Genomic DNA, 23,406 nt, shown 5'->3' with positions numbered 1-23,406 from the left:
AAAAAAATAGAGCCAAAAGGTAAGGGGGCAAGGGATTCAGAAAGCACAGGAACACCAATAATAGGTGTTCCAAACCAAAGGAGGTATCAGCTACATTGCTACAATGGAATGGGCATGGAAAACTTCATCTGTTTTTGACAGTGAAACTCACAACAAAAGAACTTCCATTTTATACAGTGAAAAAACAAAACAAAACAAAACAAATGGAAAAAAAAAACCCCTCCCCAACCCCCTGCCCAAACACGCAGTTGTGCCTGAATAAAATCTTAATTTAAACTAAGGTTCGGAACATTAACGCCAAGAGCAATAAAAATGCCTATACCACGTAGGTAAATGCACATTTGCCACCTTTCAAACGCCACAGATGAAGAACAGATTAAAACCTTTGGAATTCAGGAGATTAGTAAAATTCAAAACATTTCACTGAGTTTAGGGGCTTACACCACCAATCCCACACCCGCAAATATTTTTGTCTCAAAACCTTGCTTACATGTGCAGTGCAGTCTGGGCCTTGGCCGCCTCCTGTTTGGTGTTGTATCGGATGAGGGCGGTGCCCTGGGTCAGGTTCAGATGGAATGTCAGCAGTGGGCCATGCTGCATGCAGATCGTCCTCAAGGTTGACCCATCAATCTGAGGAAGAACAGCCAGGATGAAACAGATGTTTGTAATTATTTTTTCAAACATACTTTAATCCTGACTTCATCACTTTAATTGAAAGATATGCTGCTCTCACAAAGAAAAACAGATGAAGCAGTGGGAAGTAAGCAAAGGTGACATAAGTTGATTTTCAAACAGGAACTGGTATGTCTTGACTTCTCACAGCTGCATAGAGTTTGTTTTAGTACGGAATAATCTAAATTATCTTTCCTGTTAATTTACAGCTTGAGTCCAGTTTTCCTTCTTTCACTGAGTTCCTTACACTGTCATGGACAGCTTTTCCAGTAATTATATACAACTTGTACTTCTCACCATCTTCAGTCATCAGAATTTCTACCAAAGGAACCAGGATGTCTTGATCTGCAGCTCTTTGATTTCAGCTGAATGTAGATAAACCAGTATTTAAAAGGCTTTTGCAAAACTGGAAGTATTTCTACAATTAAATTTTTGAAAATTTATTTTGGTGCTGCTTTGTCTTTATGGTTTATGAAACAGTGACAGAAAGAGCCAGTGATTTTGCTGCCAAATCCACCAATGTTCATTCCATCTGAACTACAGTTTTCACAGCAGTGTTGCCTACATTCCTTCTGCAGCCTTAACAGCTTGTTACTTACCTCCAGTAATAGCTGTTCTCCCAGGTGTTCTATACAGAGAGATTCCATTCCTGGTGTGCCACAGGGACATATGAATGGGATCCGTATGTGCAAATACTTAAGGAAGTGCTACTTTCTTCCTTCTTTTCCCCCTTATTTTATAATATAGCTTCAAATGAGGGAATAGGAAGTTGTGGGGTGGCACAAATATGGTCAAGGTTAAAACAAAGAACCTTGACATGAACATACTGTTCTTTCCAATCTTAACCATTCTATAAAACTGTGAATCCATCTGAAACTTTACAACTTCTCTCTCTACTGTACTGATCCCCAGTAAAGAGAAAATCCATAATGAGACAGTTATGATCTGATTCTATTTCCTACTAACTTAAATGCCTCCAAAATATATTCTTCTTCCACTAAATAATTCCTAAAGCATCACTGAAGTATTTTACACAAGCCAGACTTAGAACTGTGCTTTTTCCTCACACCACTTCTTCCTTCATATCAAGGTAAACAGTCTTTTTTACAAAAGACTTGCCATTTTGGGTGATCTGCTGGAGACCTCAGCTTTTCCTTCCACATCAACCCTTTCTTGTAGACTGCAGAAACAAGGTAAATTATCTGGCCGAACAGAGGACTCTCTCTAGACCTCACAGTACTGCTGATAATCATATATGCTGTTCCTAGGCCTTAAATACTAATTTGGAACGCTGAAACCAGGATCTCCACAGAATTCATTCTGAATGGCAGCAAGCTTTGAGAATACTTGTAGAAATAACCTAACTAGACTGGTTTTGGCAGGAACGCTGGAAAAATTCTGTGGTTTCACTATGGAAACACTAAAGTGAAAACTGACAGTTACACACATTTCTTATTGACAACATCCCAAAGAACAGCTATAAACCACTTCATGCTATAGTAATGAAATTTACCCTCACTTCTAAGAAAAATCTTTCTCTTCAATTATTTTTTGTAACTCTTAAGAAATGTTTTAACAGTCACATAACAAAACCTGAACATCTTAAAATTAGCTGAATATATTACAATAGGAAAACCAGTTAGACTGCAGCTCAGTTTAGTAGAAATACGTTGCATGTGCTGACAAATCTGATTTTGTCAGATTTTATTCAAAAAGAAACAACTCAAGAATTCAAAAATCCTTGCTGAAGCAAACAAGTCCCCAGAAACAACCATAGAAAATACCTGTGGAGTGAGATTGTGAAGAACCAGCCAGTAGCTAGGACGAACTGAGCCACCATCACTCCAAGTAGATGCTGCAAATTATAAGACAAAGCAATCAAGACAGATCTGATACAAAGAAAAACCATCTTTCTTTAGTTAATTCTTTCAGAAAAAGTCAACATTACCAGCCCTGTTAAAACATGAATGTCTTATCTTCAGTCCTGAAAGCAAAACCACACCTTTGCTCACAGTTTACATAAAGATTAATTTTACTAGAGTTTATCTTTGAGGAGTTTCTCACACACAGCAAGCATCTAGTCTTGAAAGGCCCTATGTAGCAGGTATTCTCTTCTGGCAGCTCTCAGCCCTTCTTCACTCATTCCCTGAAGCAGGACCTGGGATTCCACCCCTCACTGCACCAGTTACTGACAGCAAACTTCCATTTCAAGAAGAAACTCTCTTTTTTCCTATTACCAGACAACTGCAACTTCTCCATACCACTGGTGCTGTAAAACATACACTGCTCAGATTTTATCAATGGTGCTACCAGTTGATTTGTTCTCACCAGAGCCAAGCCTTGAGTCCTGTGCCCCCCAGCCCCTGACCGATCGGGGTGCTGTGCTGTTCCATGGAGATGATGGTTTGGGGTTGGTCAGGCCAGGAGGTGGGCGGGGCAGCCCTGTAGTGTTCCTTGAGGAAATATGGTTTTTCCACATCTTGTTGGAGAGATGAGTGGGATTGTGTCCTATGGGATCTGGGGACCATGTTGATTTGTAATCACTGAATTTTGCTAGAAGATTAAAGAAATTGTATCTATTAGAGAAACTTGTGAGATTAAGTACCTGCCCTATCACACTGAGTCTTTTGACTACATTTATATTGGAGAGAAGCAGGAAACAGGACTATACAACAGTTAATTTATCATACCAAAAAACCTCCATGTTACATGTAAATTAATATTTGCTTATTTTATATATGCTGATTAAAAAAAAGGAATATACCAGGATCATTTATGATAATGTAGCTAATTGCAGTAAATTACATCATTAATTAGATGAACAGCAACTTTTATGTCCACACTGCATTTCATCTGAGAAGAATTTCTTAAAGGTTTTGGCACTACTGACCTTTAATGAAATTGAACCTTAATGTAAAAAAAAACCTGCAGAGCACTGAAAGGAGTATTCACCATTCTTGGTCTCCTAAGCTACTGTTGCCTCCTAAAGGTGTCCTCCCTACAAGATCAAAGCTTTCTTGAGAGTCACAAACCTCAATGTTGACACAGCAGTACCACATAAAGAAGGCTGCTTTGCTGTGTGATGGTTGGACTTCTAAACACTCTTGACAGCGCATTTTTTTTCTAGAAAAATGTACTACCTGTACTAGTAGGCAGGTGTCTATTAGAAGACATATAGTGGGTATCCTTAACACATTTCAAGAACACTTTATAAAGAAATGCAATAAAAGAAAAAAATAAAAGTGCTCCCCAAAACACCACTATTGGTCATGAATATTTGTGAGCTCTGCCTAAACCAGTTTTTTAAAAAAGGCAGACAGCAAATTCTGCCACGTGATGGACTAAACACTCCAAGTGGAACAACAATGAATTAGTGCTAAATGAAAAATGCTTTATCTGGGTAAGTTTAGAAGCCTGCATACCTGAAGTGCTATGAACGTTGGTGAAGGAATTGTCAGAGGCACTGTAGGGCCAGGCACCAGGTGAAGGCAGCGAGGTGTTGAGGGAAGAATTCGACCCTATCAAAAAGAAACGGAGAGAGAAAGAGGAGACCAAGTTTACAGAGTTTCTGTAACACCATTAAACCTCAAGACAGCCACGACGGTACCAGTGCTAAGCTTTCAGGTGCTCCCAGCTACAGTGCAAAGGCATGCAGCTCCCTTCTCAGACAAATGCAACAGACTATTTGTCTGTGACGACCGCAACACTGCAACAATCCCGAGTATCAGAGCGACTTTGATAATCACAGACTAGGTGTTCACTTGTTTTACCTGTGGTGTTGTCCCGCAGAAGTTGGTGGTCAGTATCTACAATGGGAGATGTGGCTGTCCCCCCCAGCACACTTCCAGGGGTCACATAGGGGTCAGATTCAGGGTCAATGTTTTGTATACCTTTCCATGGCACTCCTGGTTGGAACTCTGGACAGGAGAGAAAAAGGAATTACATGCAATCAGGGAAATATTACTTACTAGAAGTAATTGCTGAAGGTATTTCAGGATGGTAAACAACTGTCTTCTACACTGTTCCTTATGGGCAAAAAAAAGACTACATGCTAGAATCGTAATCTATTTCACAGTTCCTCGCACAGCACTAGCTCTGCTTTCATATGAATACAAGTCTACACTACAAAAAAAGTGGTACAAGGGCATCCAGTATCCCTTTAAGTGCTTCTGCTTTGCTACATTCAGATGAGGTTTCAATAGTTTTAGCAAATTCCATATAAGATGTGTAATATTAGATCCATACACATATTTTGTGTGCATGCAGCAGCCTTTCTCCAGCAAAGGCTACCTACCTTAGGCGTTTGGAAACACATTTGGCACATCACACTGTATGTACACAAACACTATATACATTACCTATTAATACTAAGGTAAGATGCCTTGTGGTAAAAGTAATGTGTATATACTCATTGACATTCTTCATGCTTCACAATGAGATGGGATATACTTATCATGCTTTAGTTTGAACTACAGCTCCAGGCATGCCATAATTTTAAGACAAGAGGATGAATTTATGAACACACAAAGACTCCAATTACTGTAAGAAAGATCAGTAACTTGGTTCGTTCAATAAATAAAGTGCTGTGGTCAGTTCTGGAAGCAGTGGTGCAAAAGTAAAACTGACGAACACAAAAACAAGTAAAGAAGCTTCATATATTATGGGACAATCTGTGTGTGAGAAGAGTGCAAAGGTGGCAGATTCATCCCTTGTTGATACAAGTCCAGGATACAGAATTCCTAACCCAAATTTCTGAAATAATTAAAAATAGAATATTATTATACAATTAAAGATCCATTATTAAAAGCGGGATCCAAGATACACTCTCTAGAATGAAGCAACATAGGATGAATCTGGCCTGGAAGGGTTCATTTCAATCACCTTTGTAATGAAGAATTATAGTCAAGACTATGACTTGTCACAGACAAATACAGAAGAAAATATGATACTACTGGTTCAAATTATTGCCACAGCAAGGGCAGTATTAGACTGTGATAATGCAGATGAGAATCTGGGAGAAGACAAAATAAATGCCCTACTGGGTCAGAACTACAGTTCATCTGTGTTTTGCCAACAGCACTAGGAGAAATACCATTAAGGGACAGAACACAAACCTGGCCACTATCTGTGGACTATTGGCCTCACACTCTCCCAGTATCCATAGTTGTCCTAACTTAGATGGCAGAAATACCCTCTCTATCTGCTAGCACCAGCTTGTGAAACTGTTTTTCCATCATTTTATCCAAGCACTGTTTCAACTGGCCAGTATCACCTGTCTCAAGAAGCTGTGAAAGCAACACAACCTGAAAGTTCACCACTCCTGATGGAAAAAAAAAGCTCCCATCTATTTAAAATTTATATCCTCTTAATTCCAGCATTTGCACCATGGTTCTAGCATTGCAGGAGTCACAGAATTACAATTCTGCATTTAGCTCGTTCCCTGCCTTCATGATTTTATAAACCTCAGTTACATCTCCCAATCTTTAATAACAAAATAATCCAGGTATCAAAACTATATGAGCAATCAGCAGCTCATCATGGAAGGTCTCTGCTCAGCTACCACCAAAATATTGCCATCCCCTGACAAGTAGGGCCTCCCTTTGTTAAGGAAGAAGTAATACAGCTCTTGGGTCTACTCAAAATATCTTCTCTGTTCTGAGAGAAAAAATCCATGAACACAAGTTAGAACCTGGAAATTAGAGCTTGTTTGGAGAAAAAGAAAAGGATGTCCAACTCTTCTATTTGCAAAGATTCTGAGAAACTGAGACTGAAAATTAAGTGCACAGGAAGCTCTAATCAAAAGGTTAATGAATATACAAACAAGGCTCCAAGAATCAAGGGTATTATTGTTTATGAACACATATACTCATCAATGAAACCCTGGTCTGGAAAAACATTTCCTTGAACTACAGCATACTGACAAATTTTCAAAGTCTCCTTTGGGGCTGATTATCATGCACATTCACCAACGCTTGTTTAAAGACATGCTCTTTTACTTCTAGGCAGTAAAGAAGACATGAAATGCATTTCTCCACAGAGATTTGAAAGGTCCTCTCAAAAAGTTTAAAAATAAGATTATTGTGAAAATCATGACAGAGACATCCAGGCCAGTTTGCCTGAAGTATGACGGATCTTGAATGGGAAAATTACAGTCTAAGTACGACCTAAGTATGCAAGTCTGTGCAACATAACCAAATGACATAGCTCTCACCAATGCAGCAAAACTTGCTCTCACCTCCAGCTGTGATATCAGTTTGATTGGGCACCACTTCATTTATCTTTGTGCTGAACAATACTGATCTCTTGAATGGCAGAATTTCTGCAGCAGATGGCATTTAGGAGGAAAATGCGAAAGGTGTAGTCAGGATGAATGCTGAGTGACCACTGTTTTCATTCAAAGGAAAAATGCACCTATTTCAAGAGGTTTTCTCTTGTAAAACCATTTTTGTTAACAACTTTTTTTTCCAGCACTGGGAGGAAGAAATCTATCTCCATGCCAGGAACTGAGAGAGGACCTAATCTACAAGCTTGTAGAGAAAAACATAAGAGTGTAAAGGTATTTTACATCTTCATTTTTCATCAGGGGTGTTGTATTGATAAGGTAGATCTTGATTTCAGTTTTCCTTGTCAATGAAACCACTACAATACAGTTAGACTACAATACAGCTCAAGTGGCTGATGGTCATGGAACAGTAACTTGTCCCAGCATCTTATGGATAAGAGTGGAACAGCAATAACGGAATAAATGCCACCTCCCAAAACCCAGGATCTGTTACATGAGGGCTGCAATCATAGTCTTGGGCTACTCACAAGAAATGAAGAATGGTACTGAGGCTCTCAGTGAAATTTTATGATCCAAATCACTTACCCTCTCATAGTGGTGAGGCAGTCAGCAACAAAAAAATTTATCACTGACAATGGGACTACAGATATTACTAGGGAAGCTCTATGGTATCAACAAGGGGCAAAGAGCAGCTATCAAACTTTTAACTTCTGTAACAGTTTTGGGACAAAAAACCTTGCCAAAGCCAGTGGCTACTCCAAAACTTGGAAACATGGCAGAGCTGATCTTCTTGTGTCTATTCTGAGCAGTACTGTATTCCTCAGTATAATACAAGGCAATGGTGACTAGGGAAACAAGTTCAGCAACAATGTGTCTGTGAATGAGGTCTGCTAAAGATTACATTTTGGGAGTTTCTGGCATTATGAACAGGAACTCCAGTCAAAAAAGCTCCATACTTAACAACCAGGCTGACTGAAGTGTAACACAAACATAGCTGTACAGAATGCAGTGAGCAGTATGAAAATTTGTGCATGTGCAGATGTTTTTGAGATAGCTAATTCTTTAGCTCTATTAGCTCATCAGAAGATGTTTTCTTGCTGGAGTTAAGACACTGAGGGCTTCACTCAAAAATCTTAAACTACATTTTCTAGATTTCCTGCAGTTGCATCTGTCACATAGATTCCTAACTTTCTGATGCAAGGTCTGTGCTCAAGAGATGTACCTGGACTTTGTTACTTCTTTGTGCTTGAGAGGATACACAGTAGAGGGTTTGCAGCTAGTACTGTTTTCCTGGAATGCAATTGTCTTCCAGACAAGAGAAAAATCAGAGCACTCACTATTTGCTGAACAGCGTTGGTGATTAATCTGTGCAACTTCAAGGACACCACTCTATTTAAACAAATGTTCTATATAGAAAATTACATGTATATTCCAATACATATGTGCTTTTCCTAGAGAGTTTTCTAGCAGAAAAATAAAATTCTGCCAGTGAAACCAGAAAACTTAAAAAATGAGCACCAGCCTGCCATCCCAAAAGCACGAAACCTCTGCCCAAGGCACAAGATTCCTGAGCATAACTGAAGGGTTGCAACACTCTTCTACCATTTATGCGACATGAACTAAAGTGAACCACAAGAGTGTGGTGTTTCCACCATCACAAAAAACCTTACTTCACATCTTTTTCTTTCTCATTCCACCCTATCAATAATTTTAACACTGTATCAGTCTAACACAGAACAAATAAGGAATCAGTACAAAAGAAGGGACATAGTGGTGTCTATTCTATGACCATATGTTTTCCACAAAATTTTCTGTAAATGTAAGAAGATATGAGTTCACCTAGCAAAAACCAAAGACTACTCAGGCAATTAAGCAGTTAGCTCATATTCAGCCCAGCATTTTTAACTGGAAATTCAACATTTACGTTCTACTTTAATGTGGAAGAAATTTCAAAACCAAGATAGGCCCAAGCCACCAAGTGTTTTCTTTGTAATTGTTATTTAAGCAAGTATGATGAGGAAAGGTCCAGCACATCTATCTTAAAGCGAGGATACAACCCCTGCCCTTATGTAATACCTGGAGGCCAGCTGGCATTGCTGGATTTACTTCCAATCTTGTTTGTTGGTGGAGATTTGGCAGGTAACCAACTATCACCAGCAGGGCCTGTATGGCTGCTGAGCGGGTCGCCCTGGATTATGTCAAACTGGTTGTAGGGCGATCCTCCGCGAGCCTTTCCAGGGGGCACTATTGCACCTGCAGCATTAAAAACATACATTTACACTTGGGAAAGGTTGGGATCTTCAGGAGTATGGTATATTAACACAAAAATATTTAAGATGCATACTGGTGAGGCAAGACAGTTTCATCTGAACTACTTCACCTCTGGTAAGATGATCCTACAAGGGCATTCCCAAACTTCCCCCTCTCACCATTTTTGTGCATATTGGCATCTTGTGAAGCCACAGAGGGCAGCCCTTCCATCATAGTCCACTGCTTAAAGCGGGATTCTGTTCCAGCCTCCTTCCCTCCCACCATGCCATAATCCATGCCACTTGAGCCAAAGCCTGTGGAACAAACAAACAAAACAAAACAAAACTCAATTGTCATCCTCTGTTTTGTTTTTAACCATCTTTAAATGGAGAGTCATTGTAATCATAAGATGGGAAAAAGAAATCAACAAGAACAAAAGGTACGTTTAAGGAGCATCTTTCAGTAAGTGTGCTGTGTCAGTATGCCATGATATGCTTTCTTCTTAGGTTTGTCTTCTTCCCATGCAATGAAAAATAATGCAATTTGATTCAAAGCTGACACTTGTCATAACCTTTGCTCTAATGCTTATACATAAATTACTCATTTCTGGACCCAGACCTAAGTGACTAACATAATTACCATATTAATAAAAGGGAAGCTACAGGCAATGCACCAAACCTACTTCCACAAAGCACTTACCACCTGAACTGTATCCAGGTATCTGCCCTTTGGTCTGTAAATCTGAGAGACCCACATTCAAAGGATTGGGTACCATGCTGTCTAAATGTGGCTTAGGCCCAACAGGGTGGGATGGAGAATGCTTCATGCCAGGCTGCCTCTGCTGCTGCTGCTGGAGGGCACTCACCATACGAGCAATCTGCAAATGAAAGAAAGAACCGCTTCATCTATGCTATACTGCAATGCAAATTACAGTAAACATAAAGAAACAGTGAATTAAAGGAGATACAAAAGACCCTGCTCTCCATAAAGTGCAATGTGAAGAGAGCGGATGATGTTACTAAAGCCAGCACCATCTCTAGTGCAGACTGCATTTCCCCAGCAAACTTCATATTCATACAGTTGACAAAAACAGTGCCACACACCTGTTGCTCCTGCTGTTGCCGCACAGCTTGAGATAACTTTCTCTGGCTCTGTAACAGCTGTTGCTGCTGCTGCTGCTGAAGGAGGAGCTGACAAGCCTACAAGATAAGGGAGGGTGGGAAGAGTGAAAATATTGAGCTCATCAAGTGAAATATAATTGCCAGGAGCTATTCACTAGCAAACGCTTTGCTCAGGATTTAGGTAAACTGTTTCTCATTCTACTCACTCAAATAAAATGGCAATGAATGCATTAGAAGAATTCTAATCCTTCAGTTAAATGTTAAAGTTTCTAATTTAACACTGTGCAACAGAATTACTCGTACCTCCTTTATTCCCATCACTATGACTGTAAGTCTGGAGAAAACTTCATGAAAAATCAACAACTGCTTTCTGTTGGAAAACATGGCTTGGAGCCATTATGAACACACTGTAATCCACAATAATTACATGGGCCTATTTGGTATATCTGCTACCTTCTATCAGGACTTTATTACCCCATAGAGCAAAGAGGGAATACTTGTACAAAATAACATCAGTAGAACAAAACAGAATTAGAATAAGTACAAAAAGAAAACTCTTTCAGCAGACAATTTGCAAACTGTCTTGTCTCACAAGATTACAGCTACTTACTAATTGAAACTGGGGAATCTGTGGAAGCTGGCTCAGCATGGCAATCTGTTGTGGAGAAAGCTGGGGGCCCATATTGAAGAGACCAGGATTCAAGCCACTGTTGGGAAACTGTTTGAGCATGGAGGCCGAAACCTGCATGGAAACCAGTTACATATCCTGAATGCACTGCTACGAGGAAAAGATGATGAAGAACAAGTATTTCTGTACAGGAACAAATATGACACCAATCTTCAATGGTGTTCTGGGAAAGACATTACAGATTTATTAACACATCACATTTAAACAAGCACAGTCTATAAGCTGGGCAGAGTGAATACCTCACTTGATTGACAGTATACAGTATTACATGTGCAGATGCAGACACACACACAAAGGTTATTCCCCCAATCAATAAGGTGCTAGAGACTCTGCTAAATATAAATGCTGATATATATGCAGCTAACCAGTAATCACAGTACTGCATTATCACATTAAAAATGTACTGCTTGACAAGGGAAAAGAAAGGCATTCAGGCAGTCACTGGAGCAAAGAAACAGTGCCTCACAGAAAGAGTTAATCTCATTGTACATTGAGTAAGATACAGTAAAAGACAGGAGTAGGTGGAGAAGAATCCCCCCATTTCTCCCTGCATTATTGGAGAGTTACACAAGTACAATTAAAGAGAATCTCAAGAACTGTTCACCAAGTCCAAAGCAAAAGGTAAACTTGTACATATGGAGAACCTGAGGTCTTAAGATTAAGCTCTGCAATACAAATGTAACATGTAGCCCCTTCATCAAACCTCTCTTCTGGGGGGGACAGGAAGCACAGGACAAGACTACTTAAAAAAATGAAGCAACCTGTTACACTTCAAAAACATGTTAAGCTTTCACGTTTATTTGTTTTTTTTTAAATACTTTGCAAAAGCCTATATAAAATATAGGATTCCCAAATTCACTTTTGAGGTTTAAAAATACTGGTAGCGAGCATTTACCATCAACTGCCTTGGAATAAGACAGAATGCTAATGCTTCTGTGCTGAGTTTTAAGTACTTTGACTATCTTATTTAATTTTTCAATTTCTTAACATCAAATTGAGACCAAGACAGGTGTATAAGTAACCTCAATTATGTGCTCTGAAGGCTGTAACTCTACTTTTACAAGTAATCAGTTGCTATAAATTCCTTACCTGGGGAGAAAGGAATTGGGGAGGCACTTGCGCCCGGATATTGGGGGAAGGATTTAGTGGCTGCACTGGTGTGTGCATGCCCCTCGATTGTGCTGTGCTGTTTCCAAACAAACCATGATTGCCACCCTATAAAATTAAAGCAGTAGTGAGAAGATGAATATTGCAGGATAATGGATTTCTATGCTAAAAACTACAGATCAGTAACAATGAGCCAAGTTACTGACTTAAACAGCATTCCCTTAGAATTACAGATTCTGTTTGGCTAAAATCAGTAATATCCTACCTGGGTTAAAGCCACTGTACTACATATTTGAGAAGCAGGTTGTTTCTCCTCTAATACCAAAGGGTCATGCTTATCTACTTACTTCAAGACATGACAAATCTACCGTTTTAATATTTTGCACTTTACATATGGGGAAATGGAAACTTGAATACAAACAACAAACTATAAACTCCATCCATTGGCCTAAAAGTATGGCAAGACTGCGTCAACAAGAATTCTGGCCCCTCATTTTAGAGAAGACAGGTACTTTTCCTGAGCTATCACTAACAAGGCTATTATTTTTTTCTCTGTAGGCCTTTTATCAACTAATACTATTTTAGAATTAAAATTTCCCTTCCACCATGAAAACTACGAAATTCTGGAGTTGGGTATTTTCCTTCCCCTTTTCTCCCACTAAATTTGAAGAAAATTTTCAAGTAAGAAAGAGTTGTGGGGTCTTTTTTCAGTGATTTATTTTCTAACGCAAGAATACTTGCTCTTTGTATTTTCTGATTTATAAGCAACTTCTGTAATAAACCCTAATGCATGAACAAGACCCCAGAAAATTTGTGATTATGTTTCACGATTTCAGCCTCTTGAGCAGACTTTTTTTGGTACAATTTTTCAAATAAAGCAAGAAATGCTATCAAACAGTCTCCTACACTAATTAAGCTACACTCTCCTGCGTCTAAAAGGTGAAGCTCATCCTCCAAAGCATCCTTATGTGCCATGAATTCGTCTTTTCAGTTTCAAGACCCTCATAATTTCCCATCTCCTCCTGTCTACCAGGGTGTCTTTGACCTTCAGATACCTGGGGTTCTAAGGAGTGTATTTTCCACTCTTCACCCATCACTCCCTATTCTGCCTGTCCATGCCAGCATTACTGCACCCAACATAAATCCATCATTATTCCAAACTGAGATCGTGCAGGCCTTCACTAAAACCTCTCCTTCCCTTATATACCAGGATTTCATAAATCCTATCATAACACTGTGCATAATACTCCTACCATTAATACTGTGCATCCTCTGCTATCCTTTTGCTCAAACACAAGTGTCTCCTCCTGCTTCAACACTGGCAGCACTACAGATTGTCTCATTCACCTGCATCCCCCTCCATCCAAAGCACCTTCTCCTTCAGAAGCAACTCCTAAGAATGCAGGAGGACAAACAAAAAAACCCAAAAGACAAGAGGTTTTATTCTGTAAAGAGTCAGCTGGAGTCAACTATACATTAAAATTTTTGAGAGGCCTTGAAACTGCAGTTACACTTTCAGCTCTCTCTGTAACTCCTCTCTATACCAAGAGTTCTGCACACTGAGATCAACAACATGCCTGCAAATTTTGGACTCAATCTGATGTTCAACACTGTGTCACATAGAAACAGAAAGACAACACAAAGAAACACCATCATGTTAGGCATATGACTACATAAACTAGACCAGCTGCAATAATTAGGTACTTATTCTTTCATTTCCTAGTATTCCTAAAATATTTTCTTCTAGAATAATGCAGAACATAATAGCCAGAAATTCTTTCAAACTGCAGTTAATCACTTAAATTCTTCCCCATAATTTCCCTACATATAAAAATATTGCTACTTCAAGAATTTTTAAAAGCTACTAAATCAATCCTTACTTTGAACCGTGAGGAAGGGAGAAGGGAACACACACAATTCTAAATCACTGCAACTTTTTACAGGCACATTTCTACATACAAGGTCTTTGAGTGGAGTCTGAAAAACTTCAGTGTTGGGTTTGATGAGGCAAATCAACAGCCTCTAACTGGGTTTTAAGCCAGCAATTAGAATGATGGATACAACTAACTTCACGACTTCTGAAAAGCACATCCACCTGCTGTTGCACTGCAATTTAAGAAGAGGCCAACAAAACCAGAGTATGTTCTGATGCTAGAAACAAAAGTGGACTGATTCTCAATGGCCTGAGACAGCTGAAATTACCATTAACAATCTTAATCTATTCAGCAGAAAAACAAATGCAAGCAACCAACTAACCAGGATTAAGCCCAGGTTGCAGCCTTACAACAATCTTATAAGGTGGCCTGCTTACTTGTCTAGCAGCGAAGTTTTGGGGACTGAGCCCTGAGCCGATTGCCCCAAGGCCGACGTTGGATAGTGTGGAACCAGAGGGAGACAGCTTGTAGCTGGGAGAAGGGGAGAAGGGAGAGCAGGGAGCCTCATCCCCAAGGCACCCATCTTGATTGGAGAAAGGCAAAGTCAGCTGAAGCAGCAGTTAGCCAACAGCAGGAGTTGGTTAGTGAAGCAACAGAATGCAAGAGGAGAGAAAGAGGGATGTGAGTGATTAGGAAGAAGCAAAGTTAATTTGTAATAGCAATTACAAGGACAAAACTTCTGATTCAAACGATCACTTGACAATTAAGATTTTGGTCCAAGGAGATACTCTTAAGTTTCATTTTTAAAAATACGTTTTAAATTCTCATGAAATTAGTTTCTGATAGTGGCTATTACCACTATAGAAGCAAACAAATCTTGAATGAATTCCTAATGTCAGCACACATCTACCAGGCATAATTTGTTAGGAAACGTATTAGCTTTGCTCATGGTATTTATTAATTATGCCACCAGAGGGAGTTGACAAAACTGCTTTTCGGCTTGTTATACCAAAATGGAGGAGTTAAAAAATTCCTAGACAGTTAACACGCCTTCAGAATTTTTAAACCAAATTTGTTTTCCATTCTACATGTGATAAACTGTATCTAAAAAAAACCCCAAAACAGCCCTAGAGTATTCTGCATCTATTGGACACTCTCCCATTCATAATGTGAAGCAATTAATACTTGATAATAACAGTGAAAGCTTCTGTTTAAAATAGGCAAGAATATGAAAGAAACACTGTCATAACATACAACAGATGTCGCAGAGAAACAGATGTCGTACAGAAGCTTACAGTACACGGACATACAGCAAAAGGGGTTGTGGAATTTAGAAAGGGTGTTTCCAATAAATGCCAGACATGAATGAAGAAAAAAATTTGGAAGACTGTGAGTACTTAGATTTACTTATATCTCAACCAGTTTTTATTTACATTAGATGACTGTAGCTAGTAGCCAAAAGATTCATCATGATGAAACCTGTAACACATTTTATTGCTACCAGTAGTTTACCTTTCTAAGAAAAAAGAAAGGAATTTGTCTACATCAAAGCCAGTCTATTCTAGAATAAAAAGCCTCGCTCTCACCAATTTTGTCTACGCACACCTGACATCTGTTCTATACACACATTCCTTCTACCACAAAACCACCCCACAGTTTTTACTACTGAGCCCACTCAGGGTTATTCAATTTTTAGCACCTGTGGAGAACAAGGGTAAAAACTGGGATCTTGAACATAAAGGTCTAAAGATATTTCTCTCACCTTCTCAAAATAAGGCCCACTATCTGTGGTTCCCATGTCTTTGGAATTAGGTGGACGGAACCCAGATCGATCCTTTCTCATCATGTCATTAAAATCCCCGAGATTCACAGCTCGTTTATCTACCTCAAACTTCTTATCTGGGAGACCACCTGCAAAAAAAGAAATGAATGCAAATAATCTCTACCATGTGTCAAGACAGCAGGTTCACAGCCAAAGAAATAAACTTTAAGATCAGGGTACTAATTACATCTGTCTTATAATTTAGCACAGCTACAGCTGGTATTAGAAGTGTTGAAAAATAAATGTAGGAAGTTTCATTTAACACTGAACATGCCGATTTACTTTATGGAGTTTAATGTTAAGTACTTATCACAATTTATGTAGAGATATAAACATAAACATTTCAAGTAATTATATTAATTAATACCTAATTCTCTATGTCTCCCAAAACGTGCACTGTAATTTTCTGAGATTTAGTATGTAGAAAGACCACTATTTAAGTTCTCCATTTAGTCTGCTTAGCTTCTGCTGGGTTTGACATTGAGAAATTGAGATAATTTGAAAAATTTGATCACATGCACACAATTTGGTCAAGATTGTCCTACAGTCACATGAACTTGATTCTTTAACACAAGACAATCTGTAACTTCAGAGAGAGAACCAATGTCCCTCAGCCTGTACACAATAACACAACCAGTAACAGACACTTTTCAATCAGCCTCTAAAGTCTCCTGCTATTGTTTAGTCAGCAACCTGGACCAAATCGAACATACACGGTGAATAAGACATTGACTTTCTCCAAAAGCTTTATCAACAGCCAAAGAGCTGACTGGAAGAAGTTTTCCACCTTACACACCGAACTGTTGCCAAGGAACAATCTTTTTGGTCAGATGTGACACCTGTAAGCTATCAGATGCATATTGCTATGTTGAAGTAGATGGAAAACATGTTTGTTTTAAAATACGGATGTGATAGAAATGAGCTTTACTGGTATTTTTAGTTTTAGAGAATACTGTTCAGTTAGTAGCACAGATGGTTTTTCCAAGAATCATTTTAAAAACATGTCAGCACACTTAACAAGAAAATGTGTGACTTTCCAAAGGAAATTGGTGATAGATAATCTACCCTACCATTGACAAAACACTAAACCTTTATCAGAGCAGACAGCTAATCGCTTTAACCTTCAAGACAGCATTCTTCAAAAAAGCTTCTCAAATCCAGCATCTCTTCCTAATGTCCAATCCCAATCTATTAATATTCACAGCAATGCTAGTGCCAAGAAGCTAAGAAACTGACCACTAATTGTGTGGGGTTTTTTTTAACCGCACAGCTTTCAAAGCTGATGCAGCCTCATCCTCTCAGATGCCTTCAACATCATTTATCACAAGACAACTGACAACTCACCTACATATCTTAGTTTGTAACTGGAGTCATACTGACCTGGATGAGCTTGTGGATTTCTGATTCCTTTTCTAACATATCCTGAAAGCTACAACTGGCTTTGCAAAAGCACTCACAAAGTGTCACTAACAGCTCAGTGCTGTCAATATCTACATCACACCACTGCACACAATGCCAGCAATGTGCTACTAAAAGGCTGATGTGCTTAAATTCCACACAGGAAGCCCTGGCCATCAGTTGCTTGAAAAGAAACTGAAAGCGAGGCACAGTTGCATCACTGTCTGAAATGAAACTGGGTCAATGCCAACACAAGATGACTAAGCCACAGAAACACCCTTGCATCTCTTGGTTATCCTGATGATCCAATCAGGTCCTCAAACATTACTGAATGATGCCTTGTAAAATACACAGAGCATTAAAAGAGCACCTCTGAAGGCTTGAAGCACAGATTTGCATGTCACTTAGTGCTGAGGCAGCTGCTTAAACTTCAGTATAAACAAGGCCTTACAGAGAAATGATTGCATTCCTTTATCCCATTCATAGAAAATTCTAATGCAACTTTGAAACATGTTGTGTGAGTCTTGTCTTTTGAACTTGTCAACTAAAGCAAAAAATAATGGAGGGGGCTAAAGAATAGCCTTACCTTATGTAGTATATGGCAACTGACAAAATGTGAAAAGTTTGAATTACCCTCTACAGTAGGCAAAAGCACTTGTGTATGAATAAATATGAACCCCTGAATTCTCTACATGCAGAAACATAGAACCAGTTAAAAGTTATTCCATCTTCATAAAAAAAGACCCTATCATTTCTTGGATTTTTCCCAGTATTAAGAGTTGAAAAAAACACTGTGAAAAATGCAAAATCAAACAAGGACTTGGAAGATGATGCTCACTCCCTAGGGTGGGAAAAAACTTCTAGTAAGTACATCTTCGCCATCACATGCACAGAGCTTAAAGAAAAAGAAGAAAAATAAATCTGAATTCAATGCAGAATTATCTAATACGATCCTGCACTGGAAAGTAGAAGATACAAACTGCCGCTGAGCAAAGCTACCCCAAACATTTGCCAAAAAGAGACTCAACATGGTGAAAATAGATACACACCCAGTGGGGTAACCCAAATGGAGAAAGCCATTTGAAACATCTTCTGCTTAACAACAAAAACATTTTGAAGATACTGATCTTATACCTTTAGCATAAATTTACATCATCCAAGCCTACTGAGCAACAACATGCACTTAGATATTGAAGTGTTTCATCTGAATGCTACATAAGTTACAGCTTTGTAACATATTAACAATAACCAGCTGCACAAATTACATTTGTAATGTAATTTAGAAAGATAAATTTTTAATTAATTTCTCAGTATTTACGGTGATTTGAGAATTCTCTGATCTGCAGAGGTTTTAACTAATGTATTTAAAAACAAAGGCAACTGTCAAAATGGGAAAAGAAAATACAAAATATTAAGTGGTTCTGACAAGCTACTTTACTGTAGCAAGCTTTATATCTCAGAATTACAGAATAGGAGCTATTTCAATGGGGAAAAGAAAAGTTGTATCCTACTTTCAAAGTAGACAAGCTATCCATTAAAGAGATTTGACAAAAGAAGAAAAGAAGTACATCTGCCTCAGACATGTTATTGATCCATCTCTTTTCTATCTTGGTCAGTAAATAGAAGTATTACTCTAGCACTTGAAATAAAGGGAACACACTTTTGAAACAAGGAGACTGAGACCAATGTAGTAAGAATTACTGACAATGCATGATGCTCAGAGCCAAGGTGCTCCAAACATACCAAAGCCAAAGTTTTATTTGACATACGTGGTCTCTAAGCAAATTTACCTCTGTGCATTTATCCATAAACTAGGCAAACATCATACTGGCAGTTATCTGTCAGCAAAACATGCTATGTTGTAATCTTCAATGAAAACCAATTGAAGAACAAGCCTACCTCATTAAGTCCAACTTTTAAAGTTTAGAAGTAGACCTGAGCTGATCAAAATAGCTTATAGCTTTCCAAATGCCATTTCACAAACAAATGCCATAAAGCAACAAGAGCAAAACCGCTAAATACAGAAGTAACAGAAAAATCTATGAAGATCTGTTACATTCTCAGTCTTTGAAACAGAATACAAGCCATAATAAATGGCCCTACCCAAGATCAAGGGATGCCACCATTAATGGGCACACTAAATTTAAAGAAGCACAACATATCAAGGTAAAAGATGCAGCCTTTCTGCACCATTTCACAGGATATTCTGAGCAGCAGTCACCTCAGAAGCTCTGATGGTCTTAGGGTCCTTAATAGTTCCAAAATATCCTTAACTTGGAGATAAGAAACTAAGAGAACTATAAGCAACATAATCCTCTTCATTTGTATATGCTTAGATCTGTTTTTTACCAGCAGCATCTGAAGGCAGGTGAGAACTGAACACCCGTGATGGTGATTGATCTCCATCTAGAAATTCTTTAGAGAAGCATGATACAGAGCCTGAATTCTAGGGAGGACGCTTGAGGCCAAACTGGAGAAATCAAAAAATTGTTACCTTTCAGAAAACTGCATCATACCATATAAATAAACATTCTTCTCATCTCTTACTGAGATCTTTAACTACCTCAGAGGAAGACAGCAATTTTGGGAAAAATGAACAACTGAATCCTTTATGAAATGTGATAGAAATTTAAGAATGCAATGGATTCTAAGCTGAGAGACACTGCATCTGTCTGGATTGTATTAGAATACCAAATCCACACCAGGTATTAGATGCAAGTAAGTCTTGACTACCATAGTTCTCCTTTGTTACCACACAGCCATGATGCTAAAGCTGCATAGCAATTGTGGTGAAGCTATCCAGAACATAAAATCTAGTTCTACTGAAAAGTAATTTGTAATAACATAAGGCATGCAACTGAAGAAATCAATGATAGAAGGTAATTTTTTCCCCTCACACCACCTCCAGGAAGCTGCAATAAATGGGATGTCCTACTGGCAGGAGGGAAAACAGTACTCTACTACCAAATGAAAAAGATTTTCACTTTGTTGAAACGGTAACAATGAATACAACCTTAAAAGATTAAAACAGTCTACCCCAAGTTACAGCTCTGCTATGTACAGGTATACAACCCAATCTTGCACACCAGAGTCAAAGCTTACAGACAAGATGGAAGATGTTTTTTACTCCAACCTTGTATTGTGAGGAGTGCTAAAACTAAGAATCAAGCCCTTCCAGAAGTACAGCATGTTATCCTCATAAAAACACTACAAGCGATCTCACATTTCAAATGTATTGCAATTAAAATATACGCACCTACAGACAAGTCCATCTTACTGCCTGGAATGTCGTCAGTTTGACTCTGGGGGGGGGAAAAAAAAAAAAACACAATTCAGTTCTGACTTCAATGCTGAGAAATATTTCAGAAAGGTGGAATATAGGAAGAGCATGCTTGTGCTAAAACTAAAACTGAACACAAGGGTTTCTGATATCACCCTGGACACACCTTGCCTCAACCCCCTAACGCTGCACGTGTAAAGTTTACCCATGTGAAACCAGACACACAAAGGCAATGAGGGAGGAAGATGGACAGAGAGCTGCTCCATAAATGAAACTCTGGCCTTATGTTCCAGTGGTTGAGTGACAAAACACTGAAAATAGTCGCCAAAATGATAGCTCATTCTCATGAACTGTTGTGCCATCAAATCTTGAAATATACTGCCATGGGATTCTTCAGCTAGCAGTCTGGGATGTTCCCATAGCTTTCAGAAGCATCTACTGTCCAGCAAACTGAATTAGAACTTGAGAGCCAAAAGACATTGCAAACTAATCCTAAGCATGTCAGTGTCAGCTTGTGCAGCCTTAGACTTCTCACACAAACTCTGTATTATCTTCTGCTAGCCAGTATTACATAATATTCCTGCTTCACAAGATGACAACTGGCACAATATTCTGCAAACTATTTTACAAGTTGGCTTGTCAAAAGTTACTGAAAAAAATTATATAGAATTATTTTTAAAATACTTCCCTACACTCTGTCTTTTTCTAAATGATGTGATATTTATTTATTCATCTTACCAAACAATCTTTACTTATGGATTCATAATGAGCCCTTTATTTTTCCTAAAAAGACACTGCTGTAGTTCAAGTGTAAATTCAGCCAAGACAGACACAGAGCTGTAAATCTCCTTTTCTGATAGGTAGCTGAGATTCAGAATGAATACCCTGGACTTATCACAGATGTCTGACACTACAGGCAGGAGACTATCTTGAGTGCTCTAAACAGCATGTTATGAAAATAAAATTAAAAAGCCCAAAACCAAAGCAACAAAAAAAAACCCCACCCCACACAAACAATCCTCCTGCCCCAAAACCAAACAAAATAACAAAACAAACATCTTCCTCCCAAATCTATTACTTGTAAGGAAACTGCAACCTCAGAGCAGGAGCTCTTATAAAGTAACTTTAGGAATCAAAGTAGATTTAGGGTTTTTCTGAGAAGCCATTCTGAGACAGCTACTACACGTATGATAATCAACATCCCAGCATAGCAGATGCAAATAACTGTGAAACAGTTGATATTTTGACTTATTTAAAGCTTACAGATCTTTCAGAAAGTTGCACTTCCTTTAAAAAAAGTTTACTTACTAGCAAGCCCATATTTGAAAACTGTTTGGATAAAGGGTTCATCCATGAATCACTATTTCCTCCTTTTAATGCGCACTGAAAAAAAAAAGGAGAAAAATATTTTTAAGAAACTTCTTGATTCCTTAAATTCTTCTTTATCTTTGAGATGTGCCTATTTAAAATGGAAATTTGGTACCAGATAAATTAATCTCCTGAAAAAACAACTCTAAGTATTTCCATGTTTGGAAACATTTACCAAACACTGTGTCTTGTACAATTGCTTACTGTTAGGTATTCCAAACTGGTTGAACATTGTTATGTATAATGTTTATCACACCTTCAGTTTCATTCTGCAATCTGGAAAGCTTTGTGAACATTGTTTATTTTTTCTTCTGTTACAGTTTAATACATTGTTTAATCCAGTGCATTCAGAGGCAGATTTCTCTCTTTCTTCCCTTTAGCATGGTGTCTCTTGCACAGACACTGTGCTGAACAGGGTCTCTCTTTGGCCTTAGTGTAATTTAGAGATCACCAACACCAATATTAACACAGTTCAACATTGAAAAGTTTCCAGTTGTTTTGGTGGTTCACATAAAAAAAGCTTTAAGTGAGAAAAATGTCCCTGAGAAAAATTTCTGCAAAACATAAAATGTGAAACTCCCTAACATATCACAGTAGTATTTCTATGTCTGAAGAAACTGCTCTGCCTTGCCTTTTGAGTCTGCTGTACCTACTACATGAGAAGCAGACACAGCACAGTCCTTCTAATATTAATACAATAACAAGTGTTACTGTACTGAAGAATGTCAATGCAAACAAACCTTAAAAAGAAATTTACTCAGGACTACAGCCAAGCTCCTGCTCCTGTTTGAGGCCAAATGTCAACAACAACAAACATAAGTCAGACATAATCCAACAGTTGTTAGAAATAAGAAGCTCATGTGCCAAAGGGACTGTGGAACACAAACTTCAGCAGGGTATGCAAGAACAGCAGCAGCAGCCTAACAAAGATGTGTCAGCAAAGAGAAGAGAAATAGCCTTGGGATACTTATTTTCATTTAGTAATGGCTGTGCAGCTTACAAACCAAAAGAATCTGACACCTACTGGAAGATTTATTAGTCATAACAGGTGTGATATATTAAAGCAAATCCAAAAACCTCCCATTTTTTTACACTACTTTAAGAGGCACCTTGCTGTAACTCTGCAAAATCTTATTAAAAAGTAACTACATAATGCTCTAACATATCAGTCAGACTGTTTTCAGACAACACAGTAGTAATGAACCATTCAAGCTTTTTACCTTCATTTGTGTTTTCTTTCCTCCTTGTCCCCAGCTTGTTGAGTTGTGGGAGGAACTGCTTCCCTGAGAGCCTGCTGTGTTCCAGACTCCTCCCTCCTCCTCCTCTTCCCAGCTGGAATGACGTGTTCCTGTTACTGGCCCATCACTCTCTCCCCAGCCATCTTGCATAGATTTAGAACCTTTAGAAAAAAACAAAAAAAAAAAAAGCTCAAAAGCAGTCTACAATACCATGCAGCTGGCGACATGACACTGCAACATTGGCTGAGATCATCAGAATCGCAAAGGAACTAAAAAAAAAAATTCAAAAACGTGTCTTCACTTTA

At 38.5% G+C, this 23,406-nt stretch overlaps 1 protein-coding gene across 6 annotated transcripts in view; it reads right to left on the bottom strand.

The window, feature by feature from the left end:
* Window positions 1-23,406, bottom strand: part of TNRC6B (trinucleotide repeat containing adaptor 6B) — a 132,225-nt gene that overhangs the window by 13,686 nt on the left and 95,133 nt on the right. For 3 of the 6 annotated variants that reach the window (XM_021552718.3, XM_021552719.3, XM_021552721.3), the window contains 17 exons: window positions 23,084-23,262; window positions 21,804-21,878; window positions 20,472-20,517; window positions 15,758-15,906; window positions 14,433-14,603; window positions 12,104-12,229; window positions 10,937-11,068; window positions 10,309-10,404; window positions 9,905-10,082; window positions 9,385-9,519; window positions 9,032-9,208; window positions 6,908-6,991; window positions 4,443-4,589; window positions 4,095-4,190; window positions 3,001-3,225; window positions 2,457-2,527; window positions 491-630 (listed from right to left, as the gene is read on the bottom strand). In XM_021552718.3, the coding sequence (XP_021408393.1) occupies window positions 491-630; window positions 2,457-2,527; window positions 3,001-3,225; window positions 4,095-4,190; window positions 4,443-4,589; window positions 6,908-6,991; window positions 9,032-9,208; window positions 9,385-9,519; window positions 9,905-10,082; window positions 10,309-10,404; window positions 10,937-11,068; window positions 12,104-12,229; window positions 14,433-14,603; window positions 15,758-15,906; window positions 20,472-20,517; window positions 21,804-21,878; window positions 23,084-23,262 (2,227 nt within the window). The remainder of the gene's footprint in view (window positions 1-490; window positions 631-2,456; window positions 2,528-3,000; window positions 3,226-4,094; window positions 4,191-4,442; window positions 4,590-6,907; window positions 6,992-9,031; window positions 9,209-9,384; window positions 9,520-9,904; window positions 10,083-10,308; window positions 10,405-10,936; window positions 11,069-12,103; window positions 12,230-14,432; window positions 14,604-15,757; window positions 15,907-20,471; window positions 20,518-21,803; window positions 21,879-23,083; window positions 23,263-23,406) is intronic. The other 3 variants (XM_021552727.3, XM_021552726.3, XM_021552720.3) reach the window with 2 other exon arrangements.

Source organism: Lonchura striata, chromosome 5 (assembly GCF_046129695.1).
Source record: "Lonchura striata isolate bLonStr1 chromosome 5, bLonStr1.mat, whole genome shotgun sequence".
In the NCBI taxonomy this organism is placed as follows: Eukaryota; Metazoa; Chordata; class Aves; order Passeriformes; family Estrildidae; genus Lonchura; species Lonchura striata.
This window is presented reverse-complemented; position numbering and strand designations above follow the sequence as displayed.